General features: G+C 38.4%; 2 protein-coding genes and 1 long non-coding RNA gene across 7 annotated transcripts; all 3 read left to right on the forward strand.

Annotated features, from left to right (window-relative positions):
* The first annotated feature begins 362 nt into the window (after positions 1-362).
* LOC121776498 lies at positions 363-2,826 on the forward strand. 2 transcript variants are annotated; one of them, XR_006045306.1, is made up of 6 exons: positions 363-1,196; positions 1,278-1,385; positions 1,474-1,636; positions 1,728-1,938; positions 2,023-2,244; positions 2,526-2,826. It is a non-coding gene; the product is annotated as an uncharacterized LOC121776498 (long non-coding RNA). The 2 variants fall into 2 exon arrangements; XR_006045307.1 differs by lacking the exon at positions 2,526-2,826 and adding an exon at positions 2,325-2,417.
* Positions 2,827-3,549: 723 nt separating this feature from the next.
* LOC121777710 (guanosine deaminase-like) lies at positions 3,550-7,993 on the forward strand. The gene is made up of 7 exons (XM_042175054.1): positions 3,550-3,776; positions 4,838-4,888; positions 5,275-5,334; positions 6,049-6,108; positions 7,015-7,205; positions 7,304-7,408; positions 7,487-7,993. The coding sequence occupies exons 1-7, from the start codon at positions 3,761-3,763 to the stop codon at positions 7,673-7,675; spliced, it is 672 nt and encodes a 223-aa protein (XP_042030988.1). The 5' UTR covers positions 3,550-3,760; the 3' UTR covers positions 7,676-7,993.
* Positions 7,994-11,466: 3,473 nt separating this feature from the next.
* LOC121777294 (receptor-like serine/threonine-protein kinase ALE2) lies at positions 11,467-16,076 on the forward strand. 4 transcript variants are annotated; one of them, XM_042174493.1, is made up of 6 exons: positions 11,467-13,540; positions 13,678-14,211; positions 14,343-14,928; positions 15,021-15,153; positions 15,462-15,551; positions 15,642-16,076. In XM_042174493.1, exons 2-6 carry the CDS (start codon positions 13,962-13,964, stop codon positions 15,789-15,791), a joined length of 1,209 nt encoding a protein of 402 aa, XP_042030427.1. In that variant the 5' UTR covers positions 11,467-13,540; positions 13,678-13,961; the 3' UTR covers positions 15,792-16,076. The 4 variants fall into 4 exon arrangements, with proteins under 4 accessions (XP_042030427.1, XP_042030428.1, XP_042030426.1 ...); XM_042174494.1 differs by having other exon boundaries at positions 11,467-11,826; positions 13,335-14,211; XM_042174495.1 differs by having other exon boundaries at positions 11,468-13,540; positions 14,053-14,211.
* The last annotated feature ends 416 nt before the right edge of the window (positions 16,077-16,492 follow it).

Raw genomic sequence — 16,492 nt, forward strand, 5'->3', positions numbered from 1 at the left:
TTCTTCTAATTTTTCTAATTCAATTCCTTTAAAGAGTCAAATAATTTCTTAATACTTCATCCATCCCAAAGTAGTTGAGATATTTCTTTTGAACATGAGATTTAAGAAATTGATTTGTTAAAGGTTAAAGTATAAATAGTAAAGTAAGAAAGTAAATAAAGTAAGAGAAAATAAAATTTTTACCAATAAAATGAAATGACTCAAGTACTTGGAATAAACAAAAAAAGAATACTATTCAAGTTCCTTATGTCATATATCATGGCGAGTCAAAATAGATCATCTAATAGTAGACTGAGAAAGTAGTATATATAGTGGTAAGTAACAAGAGTCACCATAATCATAATTGGTCGACCAATCTCACCACTACATCTTCCGTCATTAGTCCAGTCGTCCAAATCCTGGACACTGGGAATCTCGTCTTGTAGGAAGAGGCCTCGGAAGACAAGTTGTGGGAGTCTTTCTCACATCCTACGGGTGTTCAGGTGCCCGGAATGCCATTAAGCCAGAACGTAAGGAAAGGGAAGCAGGTGCTGGTGACGGCATGGAAAAGCGCCACAGCTTGTCACGTGGGACGAGGGGCGGGCACTGGAACGGCCTGATATATTTATCGGGATAAAAGAAATGTTCTACGCCTACTTAGATATGTACTTTCAAGTGAACAATGATAGTGCTGGCAATTTCTTCTACACAAGGCCGCGGAATGATGCGCTATTAACAATCACCATGATTGATTCTTCAGGAATTGCGATTCGGAAGGTGTGGAATGGCGTGGAGAAGAGATGGGACACCGGGGGGCGTATCCTGAAAACGAGTGTGATTTTTTATGGAAAGTGTGGGGTGTTTGGTAGCTACAATGCTCCGGATTTGCCTATTTGTAGTTGTTTCAGAGGGTTTGAGCCGGTAAATGAGGAAGAATGGGGGAGAGGGAATTGGACTAATGGATGCAGGAGGAGGAACCAGTTGCAATGTGGAGAAGATGGATTTGAGAGGTTGAGGCATATGAAGGTTCCTGACTTTCTCCTAAGCCCTCGTATTCTAGGGTTCAAGATGAATGCCGAACTAGATGTCTCGGGAACTGCTCCTGCATAGCTTATGCTTATGATGGTAACATTGGTTGTATGTTTTGGAGTGACACCTTGATTGACACTCAGGAGTTTGACGGCGTTGGTGTTGACCTCTACGTTCGTCTGAATTCGGTAATTTCCTTCACAGTTTGTACTAGTTAATGATATAGTATCAAGGTTGAATGAATTGAAATGATCTGTTTATGTATGCAGATAGCCACAAGGAGAGAAAGATGAACATCATAACTGGAGTTGCTGTGGGTTTTGTTTGCATATCTATTATGATGTTTATTGCTTGGTGGTTAGTAGTGAAGAGGAAAGGTGATTGACCTGCTATTACTTTTGACAAAGTGAGTATATATTGCTGCATCTCACTCTTGAAATAATCATATGCTCTTTGTCAAACCAGGGAGCAAAGCGCAAGATTCAAGTATTCTGGAAGCAGGACAGATTCAACTGCAATCGAAGGAAGTTAATATTGGCGATTTGCCAAAGTTCACCTTCGAGATGCTTGCTAATGCAACACACCAGTTCCATGTACATAATCTTCTCGGGAGGGTCCTGTTTACAAGGTAACAAATCTTTTACAGTTCATTGTACTCAATTCTGCATCAACAGAACGACAAGATCATAAGTTCAATGTTTTGATGTGTGATTTCGCAGCGAGTTTTGGCAAATGAGAAAGTAATTGCTGTGGAAAGACTATCAGCAGAATCTGGACAAGGAATGCAAGAATTCATGAATGAAGTGATTGTCATTTCCAAACTCCAACACAAGGATCTTGTCAAATTGTTGGGAGGTTGTGTTGAGAAAGAAGAGAAGATTCTGATATATGAATACATGCCAAACAAAAGCTTAGACGCTTGTCTCTTTGGTTAGTTCAACTCATCACATTCCTCCTATGCATTTAAAAAACTATTCAGCAGCAAAGTTTTCATAATGTGTATGTTTTGGACAGGTCATAAGAATCTCCCAAAGAAGTAATATGCGTTCCAGCATTATCGAGGGCATCGGGCGAGGCATCCTGTACCTTCATAAAGACTCAAGACTAAGGATCATTCACAGAGACCTTAAGCCAAGTAATGTTCTGCTAGATCAAGACTGGAATCCAAAAATCTCTGATTTTGGGATGGCAAGAATATTCGGAGGGAATGAAGACCATGGCAGTATTGCAAACATAGTAAGTGAATATTCATCAGTTATATATCATCCTAAGGATAAATGCACAAGTTTTATTAACATTATATGAAAATTATACAGCGGATACATGGCACCAGAATACGGAATGGAATGCAAATTTTCTGAAAAGTCGAGATTATAAAAGGAAAAAAAAACACACACACACACTATTTCAATGATGAATTGTCCTTGAGCCTTATAGGATGTGTAAGCACTTGTTAACTTGCTCATAATCTTTTGAAACTAATCCTGATCATTAAATAATTTATGTTGGAATTTCAGGCGTGGAAAATGTGGAGTGAGGGTAACGGTTTGAGTTTCGTGGAGGAAGGCATCGCAAGTAGGGAGACGGAGGAAGAGATAGTTCGAAGCATTCAGATAGGGCTGCTTTGTGTCCAAAAATATCCCAAGGATAGACCTTCCGTTGAAGTCGTGCTGTCGATGCTGAGTCGTGATATTATGGAGCTGCCAGTGCCCAAGCAGCCCGTGTTTGCGGAAAATGGTTCGACACCAGGCCCCAATGGATCTACTCCAGTAACGAGCTCACTGTTAGTGTGCTTGATAGACGATGAATTTATTTCCTACTCTATCATTATGTTATCCCTTCTTGCTTTATTAAGTCTATAGTTATTTTTGTACTATTTTTTTCACTTTCATATAATAATAGTACTAAATCAATATTTTGTTGGTATATTTTTTTGCAACGCCAATAATTTTCTATCACTTGCGTAACTATTTATTGGTCCCACTTTTCAATTTTTTTTATTTATTTCTTATGGAATTTGTTCTGTACATAAACCATGAAAAAATGACTAAAAATGAAAGAATTCATGTTAAATCACAAAGTTTGGTGAAATTCTGGTCTATCCCACAAAATTTAAAATTTATCATAAAGTTTTAATTTTTCTCAATTATCCCATCTATATGCAAAATTTCATCTTTAAATGATATTTGAAATGACATGTTTTATGAAAATAAGTATATTTTTTCTTTTAATTATGTTTCTTTATCTTCCCTTTTCTTATTTTAATGAAAAAATTAATTTTTGAATATCATCAAAAGATAACATTTTGTATATGGATGGGATAATAGAGAAAAATTAAAACTTTATAATTTATTATTCCAATTTAAAACTTCCGTGGGATAAATCACAATTTGACCAAACTTCATGATTTAATTGACTATTAACCCTATCTAAAATATGGCACTATTAAGTAGGTATACACGTGAAATAATAAAAACTTTATGTATTTCAAAATTCAACTTCTTATCTCGTGATTTGCTCTACGAATGAGGTCACACATTCAGTCAAAATTATCAGCCTATCTTGAATTTTATAAGCAAAAGTTAACCATAAAATCTGCTGTCGTTGAACTACTACTCGCTATATGAGCGACCATATTATAACGTGAATAACATTTGATTCTTCACTTGGTTTGCCACCATTGCACACAGCCTTTAAGAATCAATTGTTTCCCTGACCCATTACTCCACCAGAATCCGATTTCTCATCGCCGATGGAGGAAGCTAAAGGTCAGCCCTTAAACACCTTATGCTCCCTCTGCTTTGAATGCAAATTTTGATCTGGATTTCGATCAACTGTTTAGTGTAACTGGCGTTTCTGTTTTTTGCCGTTTCGGATTTCCTTTTACTGGTTTGATTGGATTTGGGGGTATGGGTGATAACAATGTCATCAATTGCGTTTTGATCGCTGAGCATAATCTGAAATCGTTGGCCAATCTATTTGTTCCGAAATGATCTAGCTTTCGTGAAATTAGTTTTGTTTACTTTATAGTGCAATCGTGCAAAAGCACTTTAAGAATTAATAATGTTCGTGATTGCGATTATATTTGATTTAGTTGGCGTTGGATGGATAGTGATGTATCATGTATGCTTCAGAAGCTATCTGTTTCGTTTGATCAATCCACAGACAATATCTTCACCTTTTGAAATTCCGAATCACCAATGTCCTAGATCATACGGCTATGTTTACTTTGGTGGATAAGAGTGGATCACTTAATATATTCATTTGTGTCCAGTGCTTGTTTTGGTTCGAGTGACTGGATGGATTATATGTATCCAACTTCATAAGATGTGATTTTTTCTTCCCTTTCTTCTTGTGCATTACATTATACATATGGTATGTTTATTATCTTTAGTGTTAATTGCTGAAACATTTAGTCAAATTTGCAATTTTTACAAGACAACTAAAACTTTGCAATTGCAATATCCCTATTTTGTTGGTTTAAGTTGTCGACTGTGTAATACTAAAACGTTGGCATTTCACTAATGGGCAATACAGTAGTACTGCTGTAACAATGGAAGATGTTATAATAGCAAAAGAATAAGGCGATGTAGTAATTGCAATACTTTAGAAGTCGAAATTACAAAATCGGCTAAAAGTTTTGTTATTGCTGCAATTAACTGTAAATTTTATCATAACATTTATGTATTAAAGTAAACAAGACCTAAATGTTAGCAGCTGAATTATGTATTATTTGCTCTTTTCAAGCACACTAGAGTGTAAATGTAATTTTCTACTCCATAATCCATACCGTGGGCAATTTATTGACTGTGTTCCATCCATTTATTAGTTGTTGGCATTAAAGATGGAACTATGGCTGCATTCACTGCTCATCAAGAAGGTATTTCAGCATTTTTTATGATTTTAGTGCATTAATATGGCCATTATAGTTATGTGCCTTTCGTTTTTCTCACCTGGAGTGAAGTTTGATCAAATCTCTTCAATATAAGTTAACTCTAGTAATAGCTGAAAATTCATGCTACGCAAAATGTATCATATGGATTCTGTCCCTGCAATTTCTAACTGCAGAGAATACATGCTTCAAAGAATGCATCTGTTGTAATCTCTTGGTCACTTTGGAAGCTAAATATGACTTGATTAGGTGGTTTCTTTTGGGTGCCTGATTTAGCTGTGATGGGATGATTATAAATGCAGCTATATTATAAAGTGGGGGGATAAGATATATAGTTATTCACCTGTCATTGGCTGACCCTTCTGTTTTATTAGTTATCGAAGCTAAAGATGGAGATATTGCTGTTCCTACTGCATTTGCTGGTCATCAAGAAGGCAAGCTTGCTTCAGTATATTTACTCTTGAGTCTATGATTTAATTATTTTTGTTTGGTTGATATTTCAATGATTTTTTTGTTCTTATTTTATCAAGTCATGTATGTTACAACTTATTACATCTGGCCTAACATGCAAGATAACCTTGCAAGTAGAAAATATTGGAGAAGAGGCCTAACTTAAGAATGAAATAGCATATTGCAATCGTGAAGGAATGAAAGACTGATTGAATAGTTGAAGAATACTTAGTAACGTTCTTTTACTAGGCAGGCTGATGGTAGATGGAGTAGGTGGATGCGATTTACCGGAAAAAGATTTAGCCAGATGGTTTATGCGATTCACTGTAGTCATGTCATGTCATATTTATGGAGTTTAATGGAATATTAATGTTAAGTTAACTTTATGCAACACTATTCGGTATCATTACCACTAAAAAAACTTCAAAGACCCTTCTATATTAAAGTATTACAGTGATTCTTGATAAGTACTACTTGATAGATGAAAATATGATTTACTTTCAGATTCTACAGCATTCTCTTTAGTGCGTGGCTTGGTGCTCAAATTAATTTTGTATATATTATTCTTATTTTTGTAGAATATATCAATAAATTCACAAATCCAATTAACAAATTAGTTCTTGCTTATGTCGACCTAGTACAATGATATTTGCATTTTACCTGCCTACATTTTGCTGATTGTCTTCCTCTTTTATTAGTTGTTGAAGCCAAAGACGGAACTATCTCAGTGGCATCTGCATTTGCTGGTCATCAAGAAGGTAATCTCAGCTCCTCAATTTCTTTTTCTGATCCCTTTCTGCTGTACAAAATGATTGACACTAACTTTTAGCACATTGATTTAAATGAGGTGGAGTTCTTGCACAATTTATTAGGTTCTTCGTAAACTGCCTTTTTCAGTTATGTGAAGTTTGTGCGCACGCACACACATATATAAATCCTGTTTGCTGAAGCAAATATCTTCTAGTTGATAGAATTTTGACTAACGCAGCATTAGGTTCTTCGTAAACTGCCTTTTTCAGTTATGTGAAGTCTGTGCACACTCACACACACATATAGATCCTGTTCGCTGAAGTGAATATCTTCTAGTTGATAGAATTTTGACTAACGCAGGGATACTTCCAGTAACTCGGCTACATTTGTATAACCAGATATAATATGTTATACGTTGATACTTGATAGTATAGGGGGAAATTAAAGGATCTTCAGAGATGGGACAAACGAAGCATATAGCTGTTACTGATAAAATAGTGCTCAAGCTTTAATTGATTGGGGTTGCTCAGTTGCACAAGTTTTCACAAGATTTAATTGATTGAGGTTGCTTAGTCCCTTGCATATATTGGTTTATTTCTCTTATATTTATCATTTGCTACTAAAATATTGTGGACTATTTTCGCAAAGAACTGAGAAGTGAGAAGTTCTCATTATAAATGATGAAAAAGGATGAATCTTGTGAGAACTATTGCCAATGTTATGATCTGTCACAAACTGTCGTATGTCAAGTTTTACCTGTCCGTATGTTCTTAGTTAGAGGAATGATTTCCCCACGCCTCTATAATTGCTTATCTTAATCAACCAATGTTACTTGGCTGAGATAGATTGTGATACCAAGATCATATAACAATAGAATATGCAGTAGTAACATTTTATTTTTGTAATGGCTGCAGCTGTTCAGGATAGAGATCACAAATTTTTGACAAAAGCAGTTGAAGAGGCGTACAAAGGCGTAGATAGTGGAGATGGAGGTCCTTTTGGTGCTGTTGTAGTACACAATGACGAAGTGGTCGTAGGGTGTCATAACATAGTCCTCAAGCACACGGACCCCACTGCGCATGCAGAGGTTACAGCAATAAGAGAGGTTGGAATTCTGAACTCAAATAGTAAATTTATCTGAAAAGGTTTTTATTTTGTTTAGTTTCTTACAGTTTATCCTCATGCTTACCATGCATTTTTCAGGCTTGTAAGAAGCTCAACAGGATTGAGCTCTCAGACTGTGAGATATATGCATCATGTGAGCCATGTCCCATGTGTTTTGGCGCGATCCATCTCTCTAGAATCAAGGTTTGACTTCTGAATGTTCTTCTCTCCTTGCCTTTGAACTCGCATATTCATATCCGTAATCTCATTTCTGTATCTCAGAGATTGGTGTACGGAGCCAAAGCTGAAGCTGCCATTGCCATCGGGTTTGATGACTTCATAGCAGATGCATTGAGAGGAACTGGGTTTTACCAAAAGGCTAATCTTGAAATCAAAAGAGCGGATGGGAACGAGGCGATGATTGCAGAGCAGGTATTTGAGAAAACAAAGGAGAAATTCAGACTCTACTGAAAAGAATATTTGTTGATGAAATTATTCCCAAACACTTGCTCACTCTATTAACTCAACAAATGCCCTGTTGTGACTCTTTTATTCCCTAACACTTTGCTGATGCATTCAACGCTTAAGATAATGATTTGTCAGTATATATTCTCTGTATGATTATGACCTTCTTCACTTCACAATTCACAGGCTGACAAAAATTGTAAAATGCATATTATGAAATGGATAGTTCTAGCACAACTCCCCCCTTTTATTGATTTTTGTAAAAGAAATACAATAATGGTTTTACATTTAGTCCACATTGATTCAAACTCGTGATTTATTGGATGAATGGGAAGCATATTTTTATCAACTAAACTGCCCTTTGCCCGATATGGTATGCTCGACCCGCAAGTGGTTGTCTCATCCCCTCGGGACGAGACTTACCTTAACCATTGTTGATGCTCTTATTTAGTGTATTTCTATTCTTTGTGATGTGGTAATATACTTAAATACGTATTTGATTACCCATACTTCCTCCTTCCTATATTATCTTTGTCGTATTTCGTTTCGGATTATAATAAGTTACTCGTGTCATTTCTCAATTATGATAAAAACACAATACACTTAATTTCACTTATATCTTATAGTTTACTCTCTTTTCACTATCCTATTTTTTTATCTATAATATTTTATTCTATCTTCATTTAATTTATTAAACACAATTCTCTTTTTAAATATTATGCTCAAAATTAAATTTTTAAGTAACATGGGACAGAGGTAATAAAATATAACTCTATATGTCCTAGCCTCCTAGGTTAACTGAGATGGTTCTTTTGAGTATAAGAATAAAGAGAATATTGTTTAATGAATTAAATTGGAAGATGTTAAAGTATAAAATAAAATAAAATAAAATAGGAGAATGAGGAGAGAATAAAATTGCATAAAAAAGATGTAGTTAATTTTTGACAAGTGAATCAATTAATATAAGATGTCTAAAAAAATGTGAATAAATTAACTTGAGTGCATTTTTTATGTATAGAATAAATAAAAATTTTACATAGGAGTATATAGTTATCGGACATAAATTTATTTTTATTCTCTTTTATTGTCATAATTCTATAATTAATGTTGCATTGTATGACATAAAAATAATTTTAACCCCTTACGAATGTCTCCAGCCGTGATGAATGAGTACCTACTTTATGTGAGCTTTTTATGAATACCACTTTCGTTTAAGACACATTTAGTGTTGTTTGTTTTGATTTATATATTTAGTTTGATTCTAATACATTAAAAAGTTATTGAAATGTTAAATTTCACAAAATTCATAAAAATCAAAACTTAATTAGTTAAGTACTTTAGTAATTTATTTGAAATTATAGAGAAAATGAGCAAATCAACCTTTGATTTTTATGAATTTTGTGAAATTTAACATTTCAATAACATTTTTAATGTATTAGGATCAAACTAAGTACATAAATCGAAACGAACCACACTACATGTGCATCAAACGAGAGTAATGCTCACATAAGGAGCAAATAAGGTATGTAGTATATCATTCATTCTCCAACTGTATTTGAAACATAGTCAAAACAAAATACAAATAACCATATTACTATAAATAAATAAAATCAAAAGCTATTAATACTCCATAAATCTAATACACATCCGTTCTATAGCAGTTGAGTCATTTTGTTATTTTCGTATGTTCCATAGTAGTGAAGTCATTTTTCATTTTTGTAAAAGTCAACACATAATCTTCACACTTAGAGCGCCCACAATGGCGGCAAGCGGACCAGCTAGCCGATTCCCGGCGCTGGCCGGTCCGCTTGCCGAACCATTGCAGCCTGCGAGCGCACGCCGATTTTCGGGCGCTGGCCGATGCGCTCGCCGATCGACTGACCGCCATTGCAGGCTCCCGATCGGCCAGCCGATTTTTTATTTTTTTTATTTAATTTTAAAAACACTATATATACGCGATTTGCACGTCATTTTCATTCGCATCACTTGTTTTAACGACTTTTCTCTCTATCTTAATTTCTGTACAAGAGCAACAACGCGAAATGGAGCACAACAACGAGTCTACTCCAGTGACGAGCGGGTCTCAAACTCCCACGGTACCCGTGGGAAGTGGATGGGGTCTAATGGCCGGGTACTATAACATGTACCCTTGGCAGCAGATGATGCCCGAGATGGCATCCGGGGGTAGTATGCCGAGATGGCAGGGGATACAGGGCGGGCCGGCGATGCCGGGCGGGCAGGGGGTACCGGGGATGCAACCCGGGATACAGATGATGCCGGGGTTGGCACCCGGGATGCAGATGATGCCGGGGTGGCAGCAGGGGATGCATGGGACGCCGGGGGGGACAACATCTATCGTCCCAGTTTTGATTTTTCGACTGCTTTTTCGCACACATCGACCCCATCGGAGACGCAGTTCACTGGGTGTGATACTTTCTCCTTAGAGGAGTTGGGGATAGATCTCGGGGATGCGGACACTCCCGTTCAAATGAGGGGAGTAGGGCGGGGTCGGGGCGCGCCAAAGAAGAAAAAGGGCAAGGGGAAGGGGAAGGGCAAGAGGGTGGTCGGCGAGTTGTCGCAGCCGGCTGATGACGACAGCCCGACACGGAGGAAGTGGACGGATGCGGAGAACGTCGCGCTGTCCAAGGCGTGGGTGAGTGTTTGCGATGATCCCCTCGATTCGAACAATCAGAGGATCGTCAACTTGTGGGCTAAAATATCAGCAGCCTACAAGGCATTTTGCCCGGAGGGGAGGCCACCCAGCGGGGAGGAGTGCCGGAAGGGGTGGGACCGAATCAGGGCTGCGGTCTCCCAATTTTCGGGCTTGTACACCAATGCCCTCCGCATGCAGACCAGTGGCCAAACTGACGAGGACTGCAGGAGGATAGGAGAAAGCCTTCCCCGTGCTCGGGCTTTATAAGGAGTTCACCTACTGGAACTGCTATGAGGTGCTGATAGACTCCGAGAAGTTTCGGGCAGGTGTCGATGCTGGCTGACCGAAGAAGCAGCGACTGAACTATACCGCTGATTACAGCGGCAGGAGCGGCGACCTCCCCGAGGATGTTCAGGAGTTCCCGTCCCCTCCCGCTTTTAATCGCCGCACTCGCCTGGTTGGTCATAGGCGGGCGCAACGAGCTCGCCAGGGGTCCCAGGAGGTCCAGTCGGCATCCCCATGTTGGCAAGTCGACAGCCGAGCTCGCCTTCTTCGCGCGTCAACAAACGCGGGCTCAGATGTACAAGATCTTAGCTGACTAGAAGACGACAACTGACCCGTGGAGAAGAGGTTTCTTCACTCAATGCTCGAGAGTATGCGGGTCGATTTGGATGCCGCCGCGGCACAGTTGGGGGGCTCAGACGCGGGCGGCGACGACGGTGACAAAGGCGGCGACGACGGCGACGGCGACGGCCACGACGTGTGAGGCGGAGGCGGGGACTCGTGCGTGGAAGAGGGGGTTTTTTTAAAAAAATTAATGTAATTTTTTTTAATTAATGTACTTTTTTTTAAATTTAAATGTTATTATTGAATTTTCCCGTATCTGTGTCGTAAATTTAATTCTGTATTTTGTGTGATTGGTAATTATTTATTTTTTTATAATTTTGTTTATTATGACTAGCCTATTGCTTGTTCAATTGCTTGTCCTGATGATGTGACATGAAGAGTTTTTAAGTGTTGATGATGTAGTAGGAGGAGTTGTGGCTAGCCTATGGCTTATCCAGAACCATTGGAGATGCTCTTACTTTACTTAACCCATTTAACACAATATTTTCTTAATTTCAGTGTTAAAAAAATCTCAATTATCATAGAATGGAGAGAATAGTATCTTAGATTAATTTTATCATTCTGAGTTTCAATCGAAATTAGACCAATGAAACTCTAAATATGAAATATTGTTTCTAAATTTTTGATGCAATTTATGTGTTACTGCCAATATGCCATCATCAATCGGAGAGGCTTCTTCCGAAGCGCATAATCCTCGTCCACCACGGCGAGAGAGCCGGAAACATCGCCGAGCCTTTTCCAGGAGCAGAATCATCGGCAATGTCACAGGATTTCGGCAATTTTCAGGTGATCAAGGAGATAAGGTAGAGGTTTGTGAGGTTCTTCTATCGCTTTCCCGAGGGCGAGTCCGCCGTCGATGTTTTCGATAGCGATTCGAGTATGTTTCCACTCAACTTTAATATTTTAACTCATATTTTGCTCTTGGAATTTTTTTCTTCCGTTTTGTTGTTTTTTTGCGCATTTGATTTGATTAAAGTTGTTGCCTCTGCAATTATTAAACAGTGATTACATTTTTTTCACTTTTTGTCCTCTTCGTGGAAAGTTACATTCTCTATTCGTTATGAAGATTGGGAGTATTTCAACCATAATCTAAGCTTTCGATTATTATGACAAGTTGATGCCGTTCTTTGTTTTATTAGAAATATCTCCCGATTCTCATGCTAGGCTTAGACAAGGAGATAGAATTGCCTGATGAACTTATTTTAACCAGTCATTGTTCTTCCATGGATTGTATACAGTAGACAGAAAACTGGTGCTGCATTTGGAAGTTCGATAGAAGTCATGCTGGTAACCCTAAACTGCAGTGATTGCTGTGTTAAATTGAATTTGGCATATCCACACAGATTCTCTTCAGTAATGTTAAAGGTTTACTTTCTCAGTTGTTTGGCATGTCCCTTACTCTGGCATGACAAAAAAATTAAGGCAAGAAAAACTGGGTTGGAAAATGTGAAAAACGGAGTCCTTGATTCTACAAAATAAAATTCCTATGAGAATCCATATTGACATATTTCATCTAACTCCACATCTATATTGGTTTGCTTTTGGTGTTGACAAACTTATCGTTGAGTTATTAGGTATGTATTATTAGGGTAGTCTTTCTCTCGAAATGATTTCTTGTTATGATCTGTTAATTGTGTACAAGTTCATTCTCCACATGTTCTCTCATATATGTGTGAGAGTGGTGTGCTTCATTGCATTATGTGTACTTTTTGTTGTTAATGGGGAGAATGAAAAGTTGGGGAAGAAAAGATAAGAAAGGAAGAAGAGGGTTCACTGTTGAGTGGGTGGGTAGGCTGCAGTTATTGGCTGCAGAGGGGATAAAAAGGAATGTGGAGGACCAGGGAGAGGCTTTGTTGGGCAGTGACCAGTGGGTACTGACAGCTTGAAGCAAAAAGATGACAAAGAAGGATAATTAAAAAGAAAGAGAACAGAAACGCAAAAAAAAGTATAAACATATTATAATCATGATCACTTGATTTTTATGTGTTGTTTCATTTCCCCTCTGCTACTTGAATCATCTATCTAGCCACCCCAGAAAACAAGAGCGGACCGTGACTCAATATTTATGATTTTAAGGTGATTGTGCAGACTGCAGAGGATTCCGTTGTTGTCTTTTGAGTTGCACCAGTAAAATAGTGCCATTATTTTGTATATTCTCAGAAGACGCCAGCGGTTTGCAAAAATGATACTGATTATCTTGTTTCTTTTGCACCTGTGATACATGAAATTAAAGAATCTCTCACAATGTGCATGTTTTCTTGAATCCTATGGAGGGACATAAATATGAACAGGCTCCATTGCAACCAACTGACGACTCTAACCTTGTTATCATATCACACGGACTTGCAATTCATGTGTTTCTTATGAAGTTGTTTAAATTGACAGTCAAGCAATTTGAGCTCTTGAATAACCTTCGGGATTGCGAGTTCCAAGTAATGCAGCTAGGAGATGGCGGAGAATACAGTCTCGCGGTCCAACACAGTGATAAACAAATCCGAGAGTGGGGATTATCCCCTGATATGATTGCAGACCAGCAGTGGCAATCTGAAGCTAACAAGGGTGGGTGACTGGAACGACAGGCATCTCGACAGGTAATTTAATATTCGATTTGTGTGTAAAAGATATTTGTTTGAAGGTGTTGTAGGGAAGAATAAAAATTTTGTCATGGACTGCCAGTTGTTAATATCTTGAAACTGTTATCCTGTCTGGTTCTCGTTTCCCCCAAAAGGAATCTGAAAATCTGATGTGATAACATTTATGTGGGAGAGGGATCAATAGGAATCAATTATTAGTAACCAACAGACAAAAATGCAAGGCTATCCCACTGGTGTGAGACAGAGACTTGACCTTGCATGATACAAAAGAGGAGACAAATTCAAGTACATTCACCTTTTCATTACTCACGAGATATGTTATCCAAACAAAGAATCGACTCTACTCATTGTGTGTGTTTGTGGCCTTCACTGCCATTAAACATTCTGCACATAATTAATAACTCTACTCAAATCTCTCATGATGGACTCGCCCCAATCCCACGGGCAACACCATGAGATAATCCCGTCGTCGTCCCTCCTCATTATAGTTGTTCCCGTCATCATTGTAGTCCTCCTCGTCGCTATACTACTCCTGGCTGCGATGCTCCGCCGCCTCCACTCCTCCAGAGCCAACAGCAGCAGCAGCGCCGCCTCGAGTAAGAGGGTGGTCCACAACAGCAATTGCATGTTCATTGGTCACAGCACCATCAACTTAGATCCCTCTTCAGGTACACATAAAACAATGCACATTAGCACTTATTTAATGCGTAATCGCTGCAATTAATATCATTAAAACTGAGCCTAAATTGCATACCCAAGTTTTTGTCAATCACATAATACTATGTGTGAATGGCGGCAGATGTCAGCTGCATATACGGAAACAGGCCGCAGATGCGAGGGTACCAGGTGCAGGTATTCACTCTCAAGGAGGCCGAGAAGGCCACCAACAACTTCTGCGACGCCAACATGATATGGACGGACGTGTACAGAGGGGTGCTCCGCGACGGCACCCCTGCGGCCATCAAGATCCTCCGCGGCACTGGTAGGTCCGCAGAGCGAGCTTTCCGTTCCCACGTAGAGCTGTTGTGCCGTGTGCGGTGTTCGTACATAAGGGAGCTGTTGGGGTACTGTGCTGATGAGGAGAAGAGGTTGTTGGTGCTGGAGTACATGGCTAATGGGTCTCTAGCAGATCATCTTCGGCGTGGGACGTTGAAATGGGGCACTCGGTTAAAGATTGCTCTCGATTGTGGTCGAGCTTTGGAGTATCTCCATGAGCACATGAGCCCTTCCATCATCCACCGCAATATCAGATCCACCACCATTCTCTTGGATCACACCTTCACTGCTAAACTTTCGGGTTTCGGTCTAGCCAAGATTGGGTCCGACAAACTCAATGGCCTTGTTTCTACGCGAGTTCTGGGGACCACCGTATATTTGGCCCCAGAGTATGTTCTTTCTCTCTAGTTTACGCATCTCTAATTAACCATATCATATATGCATACTAATTATGTTTGCAAGTTGTCATGTGTATATGTAGGTATGCATCTACAGGGAAGCTCACCACTAAATCAGATGTGTATAGTTATGGTGTCATTCTCTTGGAGCTGTTAACGGGACGCCTGCCTATCGACACCACCCGCCCTCCTGGGGAACATCTCCTCGTTTCATGGGTATGTATATATTATATTTACGGATTATAGTCATTGAAATCATAAATTATGATCAGTTTCATAAAATAAGTTTCAAAATTTCACAATTGTCTCATCCGTAAATAGACTATGTCCTTCGATGATGCTCAAAACGACATTGTTTATCTGAGATAAGTATAGTGTCTTTTCTTTTCCTCTCTTTCTTTTCTTATTTTAAAAAAACAACATCATCACCAAAAGATGTCGTTTTATGCACACAAATGAGACAATTGCGAAGAATGAAACTTTGTGATTTAATATTACGTTCTCACACTCAAATTTAATGTCAGGCGCTTCCGCGTTTGACCAATAGAGAGAAAGTGATGGAAATGATCGACCCAGCCCTACAAGGCCACTACTCCAAGAAAGATCTTGTTCAAGTAAATATTACTTACTATTATTGTTAGTATATCATTAATAGAAAGTATTGATGAGCATACATATATTGATGATATATGTGGTGGTGGCAGGTGGCTGCAATAGCAGCTATGTGTGTGCAGACAGAGGCCGATTATAGGCCTCTGATCACGGACGTGGTCCAGTCGTTGATGCCCCTAGTGAAGAACCACTCGGTGCCCAGCTCCTCCGGATTCGCGCACACTCCAAGCCCCAAATTTTGAAACTACGAGTTCACCAACTATTTTTACCACTACACACCAATGTTATGTTATGTTGTGATGCATAGTTGGATAGATACAAATTGGATTCTTGCATATATAAATATATATATACCGTAATAACAAGGCACCAAGGTTCCCACTTGGATGCCTCACTTGCTAACCTTATGTTTGTGTTTTCACTACAAATATGTTCCATTTGTTGGTCATCTATGAGATGATGAACTCTTTATTGATGGACATTTCATCTACAAATTTGATTATTCAATAAAGTATATGATTATTCCAGTGATTTGGTCTGTTTTCAACAACTGATTTTGATTTTGTGGATTTGAGTATAAATTACACCTATCGATGCGGTAGCTGTAAGTCAACACGAGCTTAATGAAGGTGCTATTAATATTTTATATTGTAGGATTAATGAATATGAATAATGTAAGTTCATATTATATCATATAGATTCTGATAGATTAATTTAAATTTTGATCTTATCTTATCATCTTATATTTTTAATATTCTATTAGCATATTTGTTAATCTATTTCAACTCAACGCTTAATCAAACGCTCTCATTTTTATTTGGATATATGGGGGGATTGGATCCTAATTTCAATCCTAAACATGAGTAATAGTTTCCTCACTGGAGTTTTTGCCTTCAAATTTTATTGTAGGTACATCCTAAACAAGCAATCAATAAATGGTACT

Source organism: Salvia splendens, chromosome 18, assembly GCF_004379255.2.
Source record: "Salvia splendens isolate huo1 chromosome 18, SspV2, whole genome shotgun sequence".
NCBI classification, from domain to species: Eukaryota; Viridiplantae; Streptophyta; class Magnoliopsida; order Lamiales; family Lamiaceae; genus Salvia; species Salvia splendens.

What these genes read in the sequence shown, in the direction of transcription:
- LOC121777710 (XM_042175054.1), top strand. An exon ending in ATTCACTGCTCATCAAGAAG is followed by an intron (nt 4,889 to 5,274) that starts GTATTTCAGCAT and finishes CTGTTTTATTAG; the next exon opens with TTATCGAAGCTAAAGATGGA. An exon ending in ATTTGCTGGTCATCAAGAAG is followed by an intron (nt 5,335 to 6,048) that starts GCAAGCTTGCTT and finishes CTCTTTTATTAG; the next exon opens with TTGTTGAAGCCAAAGACGGA.
- LOC121777294 (XM_042174492.1), top strand. Translation starts at nt 13,962, where the DNA reads ATGATGGACTCGCCCCAATCCCACGGGCAACACCATGAGATAATCCCG. An exon ending in ACCGTATATTTGGCCCCAGA is followed by an intron (nt 14,929 to 15,020) that starts GTATGTTCTTTC and finishes GTGTATATGTAG; the next exon opens with GTATGCATCTACAGGGAAGC. An exon ending in AACATCTCCTCGTTTCATGG is followed by an intron (nt 15,154 to 15,461) that starts GTATGTATATAT and finishes ATTTAATGTCAG; the next exon opens with GCGCTTCCGCGTTTGACCAA.